Consider the following 17675-nt stretch of genomic DNA (forward strand, 5'->3'; position numbering starts at 1 on the left):
AATATAGGTGGTTCAAATGGTTCAAATGGCTCTGAGCACTATGGACTTAACAGCTGTGGTCATCAGTCCCCTAGAACTTAGAACTACTTAAACCTAACTAACCTAAGGACATCACACACATCCATGCCCGAGGCAGGATTCGAACCTGCGACCGTAGCAGTCGCGCGGTTCCGGACTGCGCGCCTAGAACCGCGAGACCACCGCGGCCGGCTGAATATAGGTGGCTAAATAACTTCTGTTCATGAGAGAGAGTCCAGGAAACACTGCAATACCTATGAAAGTCTTAAATAAGCATGCTGTTGTAGGCCTAGGAAGTTTATAGAGTTGGTTTTCAGTAAAATATCAGAAAAAAGCAACCCTCCTCTATGTGGGAGTGCATATGTAAATAAGATGTACGAAGGTAAGAGAAAATGTTCCAGGAAGAATATGTTTTTGGGTAAAAAGCGTTCTTATTTTTCATCATAGTTGTGTTTTAGATCAATGCACTTTGTCCACAGTAATCCATGTTAGCAAATTCGATATTTGAGTCAAAGCGTTTCAAGCTTCAAATACAAAAAACAACACTGTCTAAAGAGGGCTTGAAGGCCGCTATGTCATCCTCAGACCTTAGGCGTACTGGGAGCGGATACGGAGGGGCATGGGGTCAGCACACCGCTCTCCCGGCCGTTATCAGTTTTCGTGATCAGTGCCGCTAGTTTAAGTCAGGTAGCTCCTCAGTTTGTCTTACAAGGGCTGCCATACAACGGCTGAGTGCACTCTGCATGCCAACGGCACTCGACTGGACGACTACTTTAAAGAAAGCCGTGTAAACATAAGTATTTCATAAACCAAGTGGACGGTTGTTTCTAAGATATGTGGATGTAAAATTCATGCATAAATACGTCAACTCTGCACCAGAAAAAAAAAACATGTTTAACCTGTTCATTGTACACTGTCTGGTCACTTATTTATGATAGCTTAATTTTCCTCACTAACGGAAGACCTTGGTTTGTTTCGAAATACACTCAAAAACTAAAGAACTTTTAGTAAAAAGCTTACAAATAATTATCTGCCTGGATCACGCTTTATTTATCCACACTGATTTCGTCAGATTTCCACGATGAGACAGAAATGCAAGGGAAACGACAATACAGTGTCACGCCAAACAGTATTCAAACGTACCATGATGTGTGCAGACATCGATGATGTCAGTCTGCCGAAACGCGTAACACATGTGGAAAAAGTAAATGCGAAATAGACGTTTCATTTTGTACATTGCTTCTTCGTGGTCACCAACCAAATAACGACTTTACGTCTTCCATTATCAAAACTTAGTCAGGAAGTGACTTTTGGCTGTGGGCGAACAGTCACTTTGGGTGTGGTCATATCTGAGGGTACACCATCCCAGAAACTATCGGTGAAGGACTTGATTCTCCACAGATCCTCCACGATCACCGACCAGTGCCCACACACCAATGAACGACATGCACTGTGAGTGTGGATGTAAGGTGCAGGTTGACCATACCTACTCACTGAAGAAATCTCGTAACCCCCAGAATCCAAGCCATTTCCTATATAACCCATTTCTCTTATTGTGTTTGACGAATCACTGCCCACGTTAACAGGAAATGCAAAATAAAACTGCCTGGAAAAAAATATTACATGCACCTTAAGATATGCAACCCGACTTAAAAATTCTTAAGGACGCCAGTTAATTATGTGAGGGTTCTCTCTCTCTCTCTCTCTGTCTCTCTCTCACTCTATCTCTTTCTTTCTCTCTCTCTTCTTTATATTGGTCCTTCCTGCCCCCTTGATGAAATGAAATGGGAACCCCTTCTTCACGTAAGGTTTACCCTATACTTTTAAAATAATCCAATTTATTTCATATGTTTATGTTTTTGCCTCATTCCACTAAAAACACCTATTAGGTTGCTCGCAAATTGAGTTTATGAAACAAAATGTTCACCGTTATAATGGTAAATATTCCGCGGATGAAAAATTTGAAGTGAGATTTTACATTTGCTGTCCTGCCCTTAAATGAGATTCGGTGAGATTTTGCCGCACCCCTGTCAGCATGAGCTCACGTAGTTAATGGACACTTCATTACCTGGGGTGGATGTTGTAAGACGGATAGCCTATCCGAAACTGTATTTTCTGGACCAATGTTATCTTGCTAAGTAGTCTATAAATCCACCTACAATTTTGGGTAATCGTCTTGCTGTCTGACCAGGAGCTATCTGTGGACCTGTAGGAGTCTCAGATGCTGTAGTCAGTACAACGAGAGAAGAGCCCTAACATTCAAAGTGGGCTCGGCTTATCTCGGCTACTTCGTGCGTGTAGCTCACTCAGTCACGTGAAACGATTTTGTACACATGTCTGTGGCAACGCAGATCGTTAAAACTCTATTTTCTCAGTCACATGACTTCGGTACTGCAGGCAGCCTTGAGCTCTCCAGTTACAAGTTCGCAAGAGCCCTGCTAGCAGTCAGAGCTTTTCTTTAGCCGTACGGAGTACAGCGAATCCCACAATGCGGTGACTGGCCCAGCGTATGCCTGTCATAATTATGTCCAGTTACTGGAACCCAGCGTATACGCCGGCCGGAGTCGCCGAGCGGTTCTAGGCGTTACAGCCTGGAACCGCGCGACCGCAATGGTCGCAGGTTCGAATCCTGCCTTGGGCATGGATGTGTGTGATCGGCTAGTTAGGTTTAAGTAGTTCTAAGTTCTAGGGGACTGATGACCTCAGAAGTTAAGTCCCATAGTGCTCAGAGCCATTTGAACCAGAGTATATGCTGCTTGTTACACATACTCCTTGATTACAAGAGTCGTAGGATAGCGATAAGCAGATATATAGAGATGACGGTACTATCACTTACACAAGCTATAGAGAGGTAGTTCATTGACTCAGCTGTCATTTGTGCTTATGTGATTCATGTGAAGAGGTTTCCGAGGTGATTATGGCCGTACGATATCAATTACCAGACTTCGAACGCAGAATGTTAGTTGTAGGTATACAAATAGTACATTCGATTTCGGAAATCGTTAGGGAATTCAATATTCCGAGATCCACAGTATTAAGAGTGTGTGGAGAATACCAAATTTCAGGTATTACCTCTCAGCAAGGACAACGCAGTGACCTACGGGATTTACTTTATGATCGAGAGCAGTGCCGTTTGCGTAGAATTGTCAGTGCTAACAGGCGAGTAACAGTCGGTGAAATAACCGTAGAAATCAATGTGGGACGTACGACGAACGTATCCGTTAGGACAGGGCGGCGAAGTGTGGTATTAATAGGCTATGGCAGCAGACCACCGACACGACTGCCTTTGATATCAGCACGACATCGCCTGCAACGCCTCTCCTAGGCTCGTGACCATACCTGTTGGATTCTATAGACGACTGGAAAACCGTGGCACGGTCAAATATGACCCGATTTCACTTGGTAAGAGCTGGTAGTAGGGTTCGAGTGTGGCGCAGACCCCACAAAGCCATGAACCCAAAACGTCAACAAGGCACTGTGCAAGCTGGTGGTGGCTCCATAACTGTGAGAGCTGTGTTTACACGGAATGGTCTGGGTCCTCTGGTCCAACTATACCGATCATTGACTTAAGAGACCATTTGAAGCTATTCAAGGACTTCATGTTCCCAAACAACGATGGAATGTTTAAGGATGTCAATGGGCCTTGTCACCGGCCCACAACTGTTCGTGATTGATTTGAAGGTCATTTGGATAACTCGAGCGAATGACTTGGCCACCAACCAATCGAACATTTATGGGACATATCTGAGAGGTAGGTCATTTCACACACAAACCCATCACCGACAACACTTTCGCAGTTATGGACAGCTGTAGAGGTTGCATGGCTCAATAATTCTGCACGGGACGTCCAATGACGTGTTGAGTCCATGCCACGTCGAGTTGCTGCAGTACGCCGAGCACAAGGACGTCCGACACGTTATTAGGAGCTATCCCATGACTTTCGTCAACTCAGTGTAAGAGCAAACGTGTTGTAAATAGGACGGACGCCGATACAACTCGCCGCGCGTCTGGAAGCGGCGATCGAATTGGTCCCCCACTTATTCATCTCGGTCAAGATTTTCTCTCTTTCCTAGGGTTTATCCCATCTTAGAGGGTCTGCAGTTCTCATGAGACAAGAAATTAATTTTTTTTTTGAACTTTTGTAGCTGTGTCCTATACCTGTCGCCACAATCGTCAGTTGAAGTAAGGGGGGGAAGTCGCTTGTGTCGTCTGTCTTTGAATGGTGTAGAGTCTTTTCTGTGCCTTATAGTATTTCAGCTGCCCGTGTACTATGTTTTCTGAGGCGGGGTTTGAGGACTAGCCCAGAATTTTCCTGAACGAGTGTGGAAAACCACCTAAATCCACACTCACTCTAGTCGACCTAACAGACTAACGGTCATAATGTACCAACTAGTACGTACCGTACTTCCAAGAACGTGGTTAGAAGTAATATCTTTCTGAAATAATCCATCATCCTTAGGGAAGCAATCACCATGTAGTGGGGACATGATTTCCACTGATGGATTCGTAAAAAAATCTCTCGGAAGTGTTTTACATTTGTGGTACATTTCCTGGAGATTGCTACAGAAATTTTCCCCAGATCATAAAGCGCCTACAGTACCTCTGAGTACGGTCGCATGCTGCGCACTGGTCGAGCTTAGAGGCAATACCGAGTGGGCTGAGGCGTGTATGGGAATTTGGATTGAGGAGGGAGGCGTGGGCGGGCAGTCCGTGCAGTTGTGCAAAGTCGCGGTGCTAGGATGGCATGGTGGTCAGAGGATCTGCCTAGTGAGCGGCATACCAGCGTTAGAATCCCGGCCTCGGCACTGATTTTAATTCGTCGCTTCACTCTGCGTATGCATAAAGGGACTCGTCGGTGCAACTTTGGAAAGGCATTCAGTGGCGCCAGCTCGCCCACCTGCTCGCTTCCAACAGCCAGGAGCAGCCAGCTCGCTGCCCGGTAACTCTTTGGTTTTGTCCGGAAGGCCGTTTTAGTGCGTCAGCGGCGCGTTCAGCAGTTCGCCGAATTCCTGGGCGGCAGCTGCGCTACCGTGAAAAATTGAGAGCTTTCACGGAGTGAGAGGTGAGCTGGCCAGGGCAGCAAAACAAGGCGGCAGCCCCCACCTGGCAGCCGTACTCGTATTGCGCCGCGGCACTACAAACAGCCGCTGCGTGCGACGTGCCGACAGCTGCCGCTGGTAATGGTGTGCCACTCCGTTTCACAACTAAGCACTTACTCTCTTCATACGGCATTACCTGGCTGTGAGCGTGTCGGGTGCTTTCACGTTAACACAAACCGTGCTCGCGACAACGTCGTTACTGCCAGAAAAGAACTGCTCCTGCTGTACGGCGATGCGTCGGCGTGGCGTGGTTTAAAAGTAGCGGAAAGAAGTGAAAGCCAATAATCTGAAAATCTGACAGCAGCCCAACGCAGTTTCCACAATAATAGTCATATGGAGAGAGAACTTTGTTGAAATAATGAAGTTAGTTACAGAATTATTGTTAAAGAGATAGGGATTAACGACAGCTTGGCTAACGAGCCAGGGTGTGAATTGGACGTTCAAAAAACGTACGATCCCCTCCTGAAAATGTCATCCACAGATGGGGACGGAGCGTTAGGCTACGGCATAATAGCCCGATATATTTTATTAATCGTAGGATTTCCGGCAGTGGAAATTTACTTTTTACAACGTCGCTATTACCTGGAAGGTGATCAGAAAAAGGAAGAAAACAATTTATTAAGGTACGAGAGTATTGGTAGAGCTGATTGACAGTCGCTAACACCATACTTGAAAGATGAAATGAGAACGGTTTTTTCGAATCCTACAAACGTAGAAGAGCTGTGGATAATGCTAAAACATGCAAAAAACACAGTCTAGATGACTACGTATCAAATAAGGAACGAAAGACGGTAAGCATCCACCACAGTTTAATGGTGCTATTCTGAGGATGAAGCTACAAACGACAATTTAAGGAAACCGGTAGGGTGCACTCAGTGATAACACCGGCATCCGGCAGAGGAGCTAAGCGTCACACCCACAATACTTTCCACCTTGAGATGCTAACGAAGGACTGGTGATATGTAATACAAACCACCCACTCGATCTGTCATTCAAAACAGATTAAGACAAAATTAAGAGAACAGAAAATATAAATCTAAAATTTCGTATTGAAGAATTGAGGGTAGTATTACACCAAGGTTTGATTACTGGCGAGCAACAGAAAAATATTGTTATACTGTTCCTGGTACCAAAAAAGGGCGGATGTAGGGCTATACTATTTTAATAGTATTTTAGCCGAACGTCGGTAACGTACGTCTCTTGTTGGATTCTGTCATAAACGATAGTAGATGCAGGTGAAGATATAAATCCTAACTTCCTAGTTTCCGTTCGGCATTGGTAACATCGTCGGCTATTCACTAATATTGAACATTGGAATACTCATAAGTGTATAATAGGTTCGAAGAAGACTTGACTATTAGAACCCCGTGTGTAGTATCGGACGCCGAATGTTAAGGACAAACGAAAGTAACAGCTGTGTGTCCTATGAAAGCGTAATAGGACCGGCGATGATTTCAGCAGCGCTAAGGAATTTGTCAGTTAGCTTCAGCAGCACTATCAGATCTTTTCCTCACGATGCCATCTGCAAGCAAGTATCGTAGCTGGTTGGTCATAAGAAAATGCTGAGCGACTTGGTCAGAATTCCCATTTGCTGTAATGAGTGGTACCTCTCTTTAAATGAGTATCAATACAAGGTAACGTATACAAGGTGTAAGTAGGCTGTTTATGTTTTCTTATTGGCACCGTTACGTAGCTGTCTTGCAGTAGTTCGAGTAACCTTCCGTAGTTTGAATCTTTTATTTAGCTGGCAATAGTGGCGCTCGCTGTATTGCAGTAATTCGAGTAACGAAGATTTTTGTGAGGTAAGTGATTTGTGAAAGGTATAGGTTAATGTTAGTCAGGGCCATTCTTTTGTAGAGATTTTTGAAAGTCAGATTGCGTTGCGCTAAAGATATTGTATGTCAGTTTAAGCTCAGTCCTGTATAATTTTTCTAAGGGGACGTTTCATACTCTGTGTAGTTTCATAGAATTTTTTCTTCTTTTTATACTAAGCTACATTCACTATGATGAGGAATACTGTTATCTTCAAATAAAATTAACATTAATAATATGTTATTTACCTTGTAAATATGCTTAGACATTATTTATTCTGTTTTGTTTTAATGCTCATGTGTGAAGTTGATGTTTCAAAAGTTATTCTGATCATTTATGTATGTACTCATGTCATAATTCCTGTAACACTGATGTATATGTTATTTCGATTCTTTTGTAAAGCTCGTATTACTACAAATGTTATCTGTATTGTTATGTTCTTTAATGATGTATTTTGTACCTTTGTAATTGTATTCTTATGTTATAAAATTGTAATTGACACCAGTTCATCAAATTAAGTAACTTGTAAATTACATTTCACTGCACACGATTCTGTTGGTCATAGTATATGGAGAATATGTGAGAAGTGGGGACTGTTAGTGTAATAATTCAGCAAGGGACTGGATAACAGCATTGCTGGTTCTAAGGACAATTCCAAAAACTTTGTGAGTGCACAAGTGGTGGTTATGGACTTGCTCTATTATCCACAAGACTCGTCAATGGTGATTGTGAATCTGCACAGTCACAACAGATGGCTGCTGGCTATCTCTACAAGGACTACAGTGGGTCTGCATCTTTGCTGACTCACCAGTACCATTATTTCTACAAGGACTACAGTGGGTCTACACCTTTGCTGACTCACCAGTACCATTATTTCTACAAAGACTACAGTGGGTCTACACCTTTGCTGACTCACCAATACCATTATTTCTACAAGGACTGCAGTGGGTCTGCACCTCTGGTGGCCCACCAATACCGTAATCTCTACCAGGACTACAGTGGGTCTGCTCTGTGATGACCTACCTACCAATCTTCTCCAAAACGTCGAATGACTCTGCTGTGGGTTTGCTCTGTTATGGCCCATTACCTGTCTGCATGTCAAGAGTCAGCACTGTCTTTCCGTTGGAAGGGCAACACTATTTCTTCAAGACTGCATGGAAATCCACTACTTCTGTGTGCAATTTCTTATAGTAATGAGACTTTGTAAAAGAAAAACACTTGTAATGTGATGGATGATCAGGACTGTCTTATGGACTGTGAGAAAATTTTAGCTTTTGACCAACATTGTATTAATAAGTGTGTGCATTTAATATTTTTCTTACTGTAATTATGAAAAAATTTTATCAAATCATTCTTGGCCACTGCCCAAAACAATTTGTAAAATTTTTTGTGGGGAGCATGGGGGCTATGTAAGTAGGCTGTTTATGTTTTCTTATTGGCAACGTTACGTAGCGCTCTGTATGAAAATCACTGGCTGTGCTGTGTGCAGTCTGTGGCTAGTTTGCATTGTTGTCTGCCATTGTAGTGTTTGGCAGCGGCAGCTGGATGTGAACAGCGCGTAGCGTTGCGCAGTTGGAGGTGAGCCGCCAGCAGTGGTGGATGTGGGGAGAGAAATGGCGGAGTTTTGAAATTTGTAAAAATGGATGTCATGAACTGCTGTATATATTATGACTTTTGATGACTATTAAGGTAAATACATTGTTTGTTCCCTATTAACATCTTTCAATTGCTAACTATGCCTATCAGTAGTTAGTGCCTTCAGTAGTTTGAATCTTTCATTTAGCTGGCAGTAGTGGCGCTCGCTGTATTGCAGTAGTTCGAGTAACGAAGATTTTTGGTGAGGTAAGTGATTTGTGAAACGTATAGGTTAATGTTAGTCAGGGCCATTCTTTTGTAGGGATTTTTGAAAGTCAGATTGCGTTGCGCTAAAAATATTGTGTGTCAGTTTAAGCTCAGTCATGTATAATTTGTTCAAAGGGGACGTTTCAAAGGTAAAGTACATACGAAGCGCGACAATATCTCGTTACAAGATTAGTAGCTACCTTCTGGAACCCACGATGACATATGGTAATCTATGAAGCGATACAAAGTGGGAGGAAAACGGTAAATCAGTAGTGGTGAAGGCGTACCAAAAATCCGAATTAGTTGGAAATGAAGAGGGAAAGCGCAGGAAATCAGATATGGGACGCTAGCAGAAGCACTGTTCCAGCATTTCGAGTCGCTATTAAGTATGGTAACCATGACTCATCATCTTCGTCATCATAATGAGACGGGGTACTTAATGTTAGCCGGCCAGAGTGGCCGAGCGGTTCTAGGCGCTGCAGTCTGGAACCGCGCGACCGCTATGGTCGCAGGTTCGAATCCTTCCACGGGCATGGATGTGTGTGATGTCCTTAGGTTAGTTAGGTTTAAGTAGTTCTAAGTTCTAGGGGACTGATGACCTCAGAAGTTAAGTCCCATAGTGCTCAGAGCCATTTGAACTTAATGTTATTCGGTAAACGCGTCTAATTCAGTTACTCGTTACTGTATTTATTTTATTTTCTCTCATTTTCTGCTCCTTTTTTTTAGATCTTGTTTAACTGATTAATAAAAACTACTATTGAAAACATGAAATAGAAGCAGTGCTTCCCTTGTTTATGTAGTGTTCGTGGGAAATTTCGAGAAAGTGAACACGGTGACAATTGCAGCATAGCAAACTGTTACTTCACCAATACTGTAAATAAAGATGAAAGTCGGCTTTACCTTCTCGTAATTCACTGCGTTTTAAGTAAATATTTGAAAACAGAATAGACATTAGAATTTATTAAACATTTCCGAACTGTAAGCTAATTCCTTGACTATTGGTAATGCAAGAAACACGTAAGGGAAACAATTTAGAAAACATGACTGTTTGTAAAAATATTTCTCCGTCAGGATACTGTAAAGTGTGATAGTAAGTATTCATTACGCCTTCTCAGAATTCAGATGTCGACTGAATATTATTATTACTTTCCTTGTGGACCGAACCGAAGGCATCACCGTATCACCAAGAGACACTACGTTAAAAATATTGGCCGTTATTCCACTTGAAAATAAAGGCACATTCTGCTCACAGAAAGCAATATAATTTTGCAACAGTACGAATCCTTGAAAGCGCACAATTCATAATACTGGGAACATAGGGCTCACAGGAGTGAATGAGATCAAGAAGAATGCAATATCCATGTCTCCCCGAGTAATATATTTCTGGATTTTTTCACAGGTATGTGAGATACGTCTTCGACAGTATAAAGCGGGATAAGCGTTCTCTGTTCTCAGAAGAATGGGAGAGCTGAAGATACAGTCAAGCGATTTCTATTAGAATGTAAAATAATGTAAGAGAGAAGGAGACACATGGAGGAGGACGCGAAAATAATTAGGAAATGAAGAAAGACATGTTCGAGTTAGCAATGTATAATGTACTGAGTCATCAGTATGACAACGCCATGTTCTTATGGCCTCCTCTAAAGAGGACATTCTATCTACAAAACAGGATATTTAGTTCGCCCAATGACTTAGCCACCATGTAGATATATGTAAGACGACTTGTAAAACTCACAAGATATGCTTTAAGTCGCGGTAGTAAGACGGCTTTGCAATAACGGATGGAAATATAAATGTTGCTTTAGAAGAAATTTGAAACATTTTTTTAAAAAACTGAAGTATAGTGAAGCGAAAAAAACTGTTAATTAATGAAAAGTTGTGTGTAATACGGTGAATCATCATTGATGTCTAGGTTTATGCTGACATCGATGTTACAATATTCACTATGGAAAACCCAGGTGCTGATCAAAGGGAAGGACAACGTTGTACGAGCAAAGAAAACGTTAGTCGGTGCGAATGGCGCGTAAAATCGCAAAATCTGTCTGTAGCGGAAGGAATCCTACTATTATTCTGTCCTGGCTTTAGCGAAACGCTATGCCTAACTGAACAGTTTCTCAGAACGGTGATTAAGTTGCCGTGTTACAAATTTGACGAGCTGTCAGCCTGTACTGTGTGGTACAGCGACTGCAAAAGCGGCGTAACTCATGTGGGGTCGTAAAGAACGACTGCAGCGTCTAGATGCTGGCTCAGATGGGCAGTTATGAGGAATATGGAAACAGAGGGAAGATACGTCTGAAGAGGATTTAAAATTAACAAAGAGAGATCGTTGTGACGAGAGATCCATTGTCACGCAGGTAAAGAGTCTCTTGTAAATGTTTCCATAGACTTTTACTGTACCAGATTGCAGCCGCGAGTCGCCATTGGCCGCAATGAAAGAAAATCTGGAAATGAAGGTTAGTGGGAAACGATCCAAGAATTGTGCAGTATAGTATTCTTCCCTGAACACGACAGTGTCTGTGCGGTCTGTGTGTATATTGTGGAAGTTTTGACTAACAGAGACCACGCGAAGTTCCCTTTCTGCAGCACTGATTGCCGCATGACTGCTACACTATTACCGCTCTCGTTCCAGGAAAATGTTGGAAGTTTTACTTCTTGAAGCTCAGTCTATTGTACCTACTGCTAAGTCACATAGCTGTCCACAGAACGTTAATAATGGAAAACGTGATATTTTATGAATAATATAACGGTTTGACTGAACATAATGATAGTGGTCGTAGATTTAACTTTGTGTACTCCAGAGCATGACACGATTTTAGGTTTTAACATCCCGTCGGAAGTGCGGTCCTTAGAAAGAAAATGACTAGAAACGGAGCAAATCGATGATTAATAGTTACTGAGGATTCCATTACGCAGCTTAAACAATTATTTCTATGTTAAATGTTGCATTCTGTTCTGAGCAGTGTGCATTTGGTTAGAATCGTAGTTCGAATTTCTGCTTGGGACAGCAAAACTATTTGCATATTACTATCCCATACACGTAACTTGATGGTGACTGTCCTATACTTTATCTCAAGCACTTTCCTGAATCTCCTGAAGACAGTAAAACTGTATGTTACGCAATAACATCCACTAATTTATTACTTTAACATTGAGTATGGATACCATATCCAAGTACAAAAATAAGTTTATAAAAGACTGAGACGTCAGTAACACAAACGTACTCTGTGGTCGAAGTATTTCATTATTTTACTATTGAATGTTGTGCTTACAAAAGGTCGTTGTATTATGTCAATGTATTTGGTAACACGGAAGCTAAAAGTGAGACATTGTCCCGATATTTTGCTATATTTTTCAGCCTCGGTTCACACAGTTGGCATCATACCTAGTGTCGACTTCTTAGCAAGTCTACATAAGATGACGTATTTAAAAAGAAAGGTAAAGCACATGAATTCAGAAATCAGTTTGGACAGATAGCTCAAACGCTGTATCATGCTAGTCCACAAGACACCAACAACTATTTGATCACCATGGACAAGTTCTCACTGTCCGCGAGACCACGAAGCAAAGGAAGCAGTGGAAACATGTGGCTCCACCACGATCGAAAAAGCGAAGATGCAACCATCGTCATCGGATGAAATAATGCTGAGTGTTTCCTGGAACTACCATTGCCAGCCGCTGTGGCCGAGCGATTGTAGGCGCTTCAGTCCGGAACCGCGTGACTGCTACAGTCGCAGGTTCGAATCCTGCCTCGGGCATGGATGTGTGTGATGTCCTTAGGTTAGTTAGGTTTAAGTAGTTCTAAGTTCTAGGGGACTGATGACCTCAGATGTTAAGTCCCATAGTGCTCAGATCCGTTTGAAACATTTTGAACTACCATTGTGTGATGCTAGCAGGTAAGAGGCAAACCGTCACAGGAGCATAAAATCGAAATTTCCATATGAGGATATGGGACACTGTGAACGTACATGGTAACGCACCTGCTTATTCTGCACAGGACACACCCAGACATGCTCCTATCAAATTTTGCCTCACCCCTTGTATCTCTTGATATGACTTCATTGACTTCTGCCTCTTTCCTCGTATGAGGAAACCATTGTGTGGCAGGCATTTCCGAAAATATGAGTGTTCGTAACAGCCCAGATGCAGACTTCTACAATCAAGGTCTCCGAAAAATCTGCTACCGTTGGGGAGAATGTGTCGCATTGAAGGGTGAAAATGTGGGGAAGGCCTAACACCATCATCAGAATTTCTCGCCGAGACTTGATTTTTTGGGAACTGATAAGTCATGACCAGCCTTCGTCTACACAGCTACAGGTGATCGGATAATTTATATAACAGTTGTGTGCAGAAAGTAATAAGATTTTGCGGTTTCCTTTCCTAGTATTTTGCGGTCCTCTTCTTACTTTTATGCTAGCCTATGTAGCTGAGTGATCAGTGTGGATAACTGCCATGTAGAGGACCCAGATTCGATTCCTGGTACTGTCAACTATTTGGTGGGAGCGCTAGAATGAGGTGCACTGAGTGTCGTGATGCCAACTGAGCAGCTACTTGACCGAATAGTAGCGGCTCCAGATCATGAAAAGTCACAACGGGGAGAATGGTGTGCTGATCCCGTGCCCTCCATGCCGTATCGAATGACGCCACTGGAAGAGAAAGACATTGTGGATTGTCGGTACCGCTAGTGCCTGTGGATGGAGTTTACGTTTACTTTTCCTTTTATGCGATGATGACTTCCTAAGAAGTTGCAACCAGTATCCTACATTTTGTCTGATCTAAGGCTGAGAAACGCAGTAGAAGGATGTCGCTTAGAGGATGGAAGTGTGTAATATCTAGATATCCTGGGATATGACAGCAGAGACTACAGACTGAGAAATCATTTTCATGGGTACATCAGGACTGTCACTATCAAAGTTGAACTCACTCTGTGATGCAAAGACATGTTGGAGCCGTGGTGGAACCGGACGATGGTCTGGAGCGAGGCAGGAGTGGAGATGCTCTTGGTGAGGGCAGCGCTGCCGTTGGCGATGGCGGGGCTGGCCGACGCTCCGGAGGCGTCAGCTGCGGCTGCCGCCTCCCCCAGTCCGGCCCCGCCCACGCCGCCCCCGCCCTTGGACGCGCCAAAGCCACGAGGCGCTCCGGCGCTCGAAGAGTGCGCCTGGTACGACCGCGGCAGCAGTGGCGTCTCCATAGACTTGGTCGTGTAGCTCGGCGACGAGTTCTGGCTGAAGCTGTCGCTCGACACATTCGAATCTTGGCGCACAGATACCTTGCCGCCATTCGGCGTCGAGCTGGAGGTACCGGTCCCTGCCGCCGGCGTCGTCGGCGTCTGTTGCTGAGCTACTTGTGGCTGCTGTTGAGTTTTATGCTGTTGCTGTTCCTGTTGATGCTGTGAGGAAACTTGTGGCATCTGCTGGTTTGGTTTGCTCTGTGGCCTTTGTTGTCCCTGTTGTTGCTGTGGTACATTCTGAGGTGGTTGTTGTTGTTGTTGTGGGTGTGGTTGCTGATTAACCTGGGACTGGCTCTGTTGTTTGATGTACTGTGCGTGATTCTGTTGTTGTTTCTGTTGTTGTTGTTGGATTTGTGCTTGGATCTGGGCCTTTTGTTGGGCCTGTCGTTGTTGATCTTGCTTGTACAGCTGTTGCTGTTGGCTTTCTGTTTGCTGATTCTGCCTTCCAGACAAATGCTGTACGTCAGTACGCGCTGGATGGGTTCGCTGAGGAGACTCGTGCAGTTGTTGTTGCTGCTGTTGCTGCAGTTTCTGCGCTTGTTGGTACTGCTGCTGCGCTTTTTGCTTTTGCTGTTGTTGTTTGAAAAGCTGGTAGCGCTGCTGGAGTTCCTGGCACTGCAGCTGGTGAGGCTGTTGTGGGAACTCTGGACGTTCCGGTGGCTGCTGGAGTCGGTGTTGTTGCTGCATCCTAGACTGGTGAAGCGACTGCTGGTCATTTGGGTGCATCTGCTGAGTCTGGAGGTCCACTAGTTTATGTTCTTGCTGTTGCTGTCGCTCTATCTGCTGCTGCTGCTGTGAGAGGTCCTGGTTAAACTGCAGCTGTTGCTTTTCTTGTTCCTGCCTCGTCTGCCGATAGTTTCCCATGTGGTCTTGCTTAACAGACTGCACCTGCTGCTGTTGTGTCTTGTGCTGGAAGTACGCGTCAATATTGTTCTGTTTGGGCTGGTACTGCTGGACCTGTTGTTGCTTGTAGCCGTTCTGCTGAAGTGCATCCTGGTGCTGCCGCACCTGTTGATACTGTTCCACATAGTCCGGTCTGCCGTGGCCTTGCTGGAAGGCTGAGGGGCGGTGCTGGTCGATAGCGATGTGCTGCTGCTGCTGCCGGGCCTGCTGGTAGAGGTGGTAGTCCTGCTGGGTGCCGGGCTGCGAGTACTTGAGCTGGTGCTCCTGCTTGTGCTGCTGCTGCAGCTTGAGCAGCTCGGCCTGCTGCTGCTGGCGCAGCTGGCGGTACTGCTCCAGCTGGTCGTGCTCCTGCGGCGGCGCCTTGTGCTGGCCCGCCGCCTTGTCCTGCTGCTGCTGCTGCTTGGAGGCGGCGTGCTGCGCCAGCGCCTGCGAGAAGTGCTTGCTGAGCGGCGACACGGGCGGCGACCCCTTGCGGCCGAGCGCCTGCGTGCCGCCTCCGGCCAGCACGGGAGGCAGCTTGGGATGCTTGCCGGCGAACGGCGGCGGCAGCGGAGGCGGCGCCTGCTGCTGCAGTCCGTGGAAGCCGTAGCGCAGCGCCGCCGCCGCGGCGGCAGCTGCGGCCGCCGTTGTCGTTGGCGTGGCCGCCCCCGCTGCCGCCCCCGCTCCTCCTGCCGCCTGCTTGCCGCTGCGCTCGGGCACCGCCGGCGGCCTCAGCGGCAGCGGCGGCACCTGCTGCCCGCCGTCCACCTGCACACACGTCCACCCGTCAGTTTGACAGCTTGCTGCGCTAACAGTCGTACTGCCAAACATGAAAACTGAAATAACATTTATAACATATTCAACCTTTTTAAACCCGTTTTGTAAGCAGAGCAGAATAAAAAATGTAACCTCTGAAGAAATTTCGTATATTTAAACTACAGGACAAAAGTTTTCGATCACAAATGATGAAAATCGTGTAGGGTTAAGTCCAAGATATTTGGACTATTTCTTTTCTTCAGCGTAAAATTTTTGGGTTTTTCAACTTTTTTCTCTTATGGCACCATATTCATATAGAGTGTCATATAAACTTAATTACAATACGGGGTGAGTCACCTAACATTACCGCTGGATATATTTCGTAAACCACATCAAATACTGACGAATCGATTCCACAGACCGAACGTGAGGAGAGGAGCTACTGTAATTAGTTAATACAAACCATAAAAAAATGCACGGAAGTACGTTTTTTTAAATGGAACCCCGTTAGTTTTGTTAGCACATCTGAACATATAAACAAATACGTAATCAGTGCCGTTTGTTGCATTGTAAAATGTTAATTACATCCCGAGATATTGTAACCTAAAGTTGACGCTTGAGTACCACTGCTACGCTGTTCGATCGTGTGTATCGGAGAGCACCGAATTACGTAGGGATCCAAAGGGAACGGTGATGGACCTTAGGTACAAAAGAGACTGGAACGGCACATTATGTCCACATGCTAACACCTTTTTATTGGTCTTTTTCACTGACACACATGTACATTACCATGAGGGGTGAGGTACACGTTCGACGGGCGTTTCATAGGACGTGGAGGACGCATAAATTGGCCAGCCCGTTCTCCTGATCTTACACCTCTGGAATTCTTTCTGCGGGGTACGTTAAAGGAGAATGTGCACCGTGATGTGCCTACAACCGCAGAGGACATGAAACAACGTATTGTGGCAGCCCGCGGCAACATTACACCAAATGTACTGCGGCATGTACGACATTCATTACGCCAGAGATTGCAGTTGTGTGCAGCAAATGATGGCCACCACATTGAACATCTATTGGCCTGACATGTCGGGACACACTCTATTCCACTCCATAATTGAAAACGGAAACCACGTGTGTACGTGTACCTCACCCCTCATGGTAATGTACAAGTGCGTCAGTGAAAAAGACCAATAAAAAGGTGTTAGCATGTGGACGTAATGTGTTGTTCCAGTCTCTTCTGTACCTAAGGTCCATCACCGTTCCCTTTGGATGCCTACGTAATTCGGTGCTCTCCGATACACACGATCGAACAGCGGAGGAGTGGTACTCAAGCGTCAACTTTAGGTTACAATATCTCCGGATGTAATTAACATTTTACAATGCAACAAACGGCACTGATTACGTATTTATTTATATGTTCAGATGTGCTAACAAAACTAACGGGGTTCCATTTAAAAAAAAAACGTAGGTTTGTGTTAAAAAACATACTTCCGTGCATTTTTGTATGGTTTGTATTAACCAATTACACTAGCCCCTCTCCTCACGTTCGGCCTGTGGAATCGATTCGTCAGTATTTGATGTGGTTTACGAAATATATCCAGCGGTAACGTTAGGTGACTCACCCTGTATATTATTGCCCGTATAGGCTGAAGAATCAGCATTGATCAATGGCATGAGGATGCAGAAGACAACGGAAACCACTGCATTAAAGACACATAACGTATATCTACAGGACATGTGGCTTGTACTTGAAAAAGTGTCATGATGATCCCTCCATTGGAAAGAGATTCCGGAATAGGCTCCCCCGTTCGGATCTCCGGGAGGGGACTGGTAAGAAGGAGGTGACCATGATAAAAGGACTGAATAACCAACGAAAGGATAACGTTCTACAAGTCGGTGCGTGGAATGTCAGAAGCTTGAACATGGTACCGGGAGCTAGAAAATCTGAAAACCGAAACGCAAATCCTGAGTCCAGATAAGTAGGGGTCAGTGAAGTGAAATAGAAAGAAGACGTGGATTTCTGGTCAGATGAGTATAGG

General features: G+C 44.6%; 2 protein-coding genes across 2 annotated transcripts in view; both read right to left on the minus strand.

Annotated features, from left to right (window-relative positions):
* Positions 1–14685, minus strand: part of LOC126094660 (atrial natriuretic peptide-converting enzyme-like) — a 334285-nt gene extending 319600 nt beyond the window's left edge. The window contains exons 1-2 of the mRNA XM_049909208.1: positions 14557–14685; positions 13693–14436 (exon numbers count right to left, since the gene is read on the minus strand). Coding sequence (XP_049765165.1) covers positions 13693–14436; positions 14557–14685 — 873 coding nt within the window. The remainder of the gene's footprint in view (positions 1–13692; positions 14437–14556) is intronic.
* A 25-nt stretch (positions 14686–14710) lies between these two features.
* LOC126094739 (PAX-interacting protein 1-like) overlaps positions 14711–17675 on the minus strand; it is a 102853-nt gene continuing 99888 nt past the window's right edge. The window contains exons 5-7 of the mRNA XM_049909324.1: positions 15659–15716; positions 14882–15515; positions 14711–14744 (exon numbers count right to left, since the gene is read on the minus strand). Coding sequence (XP_049765281.1) covers positions 14711–14744; positions 14882–15515; positions 15659–15716 — 726 coding nt within the window. The remainder of the gene's footprint in view (positions 14745–14881; positions 15516–15658; positions 15717–17675) is intronic.

The sequence above is a fragment of the Schistocerca cancellata genome, chromosome 1 (genome assembly GCF_023864275.1).
Source record: "Schistocerca cancellata isolate TAMUIC-IGC-003103 chromosome 1, iqSchCanc2.1, whole genome shotgun sequence".
Taxonomy (NCBI): domain Eukaryota; kingdom Metazoa; phylum Arthropoda; class Insecta; order Orthoptera; family Acrididae; genus Schistocerca; species Schistocerca cancellata.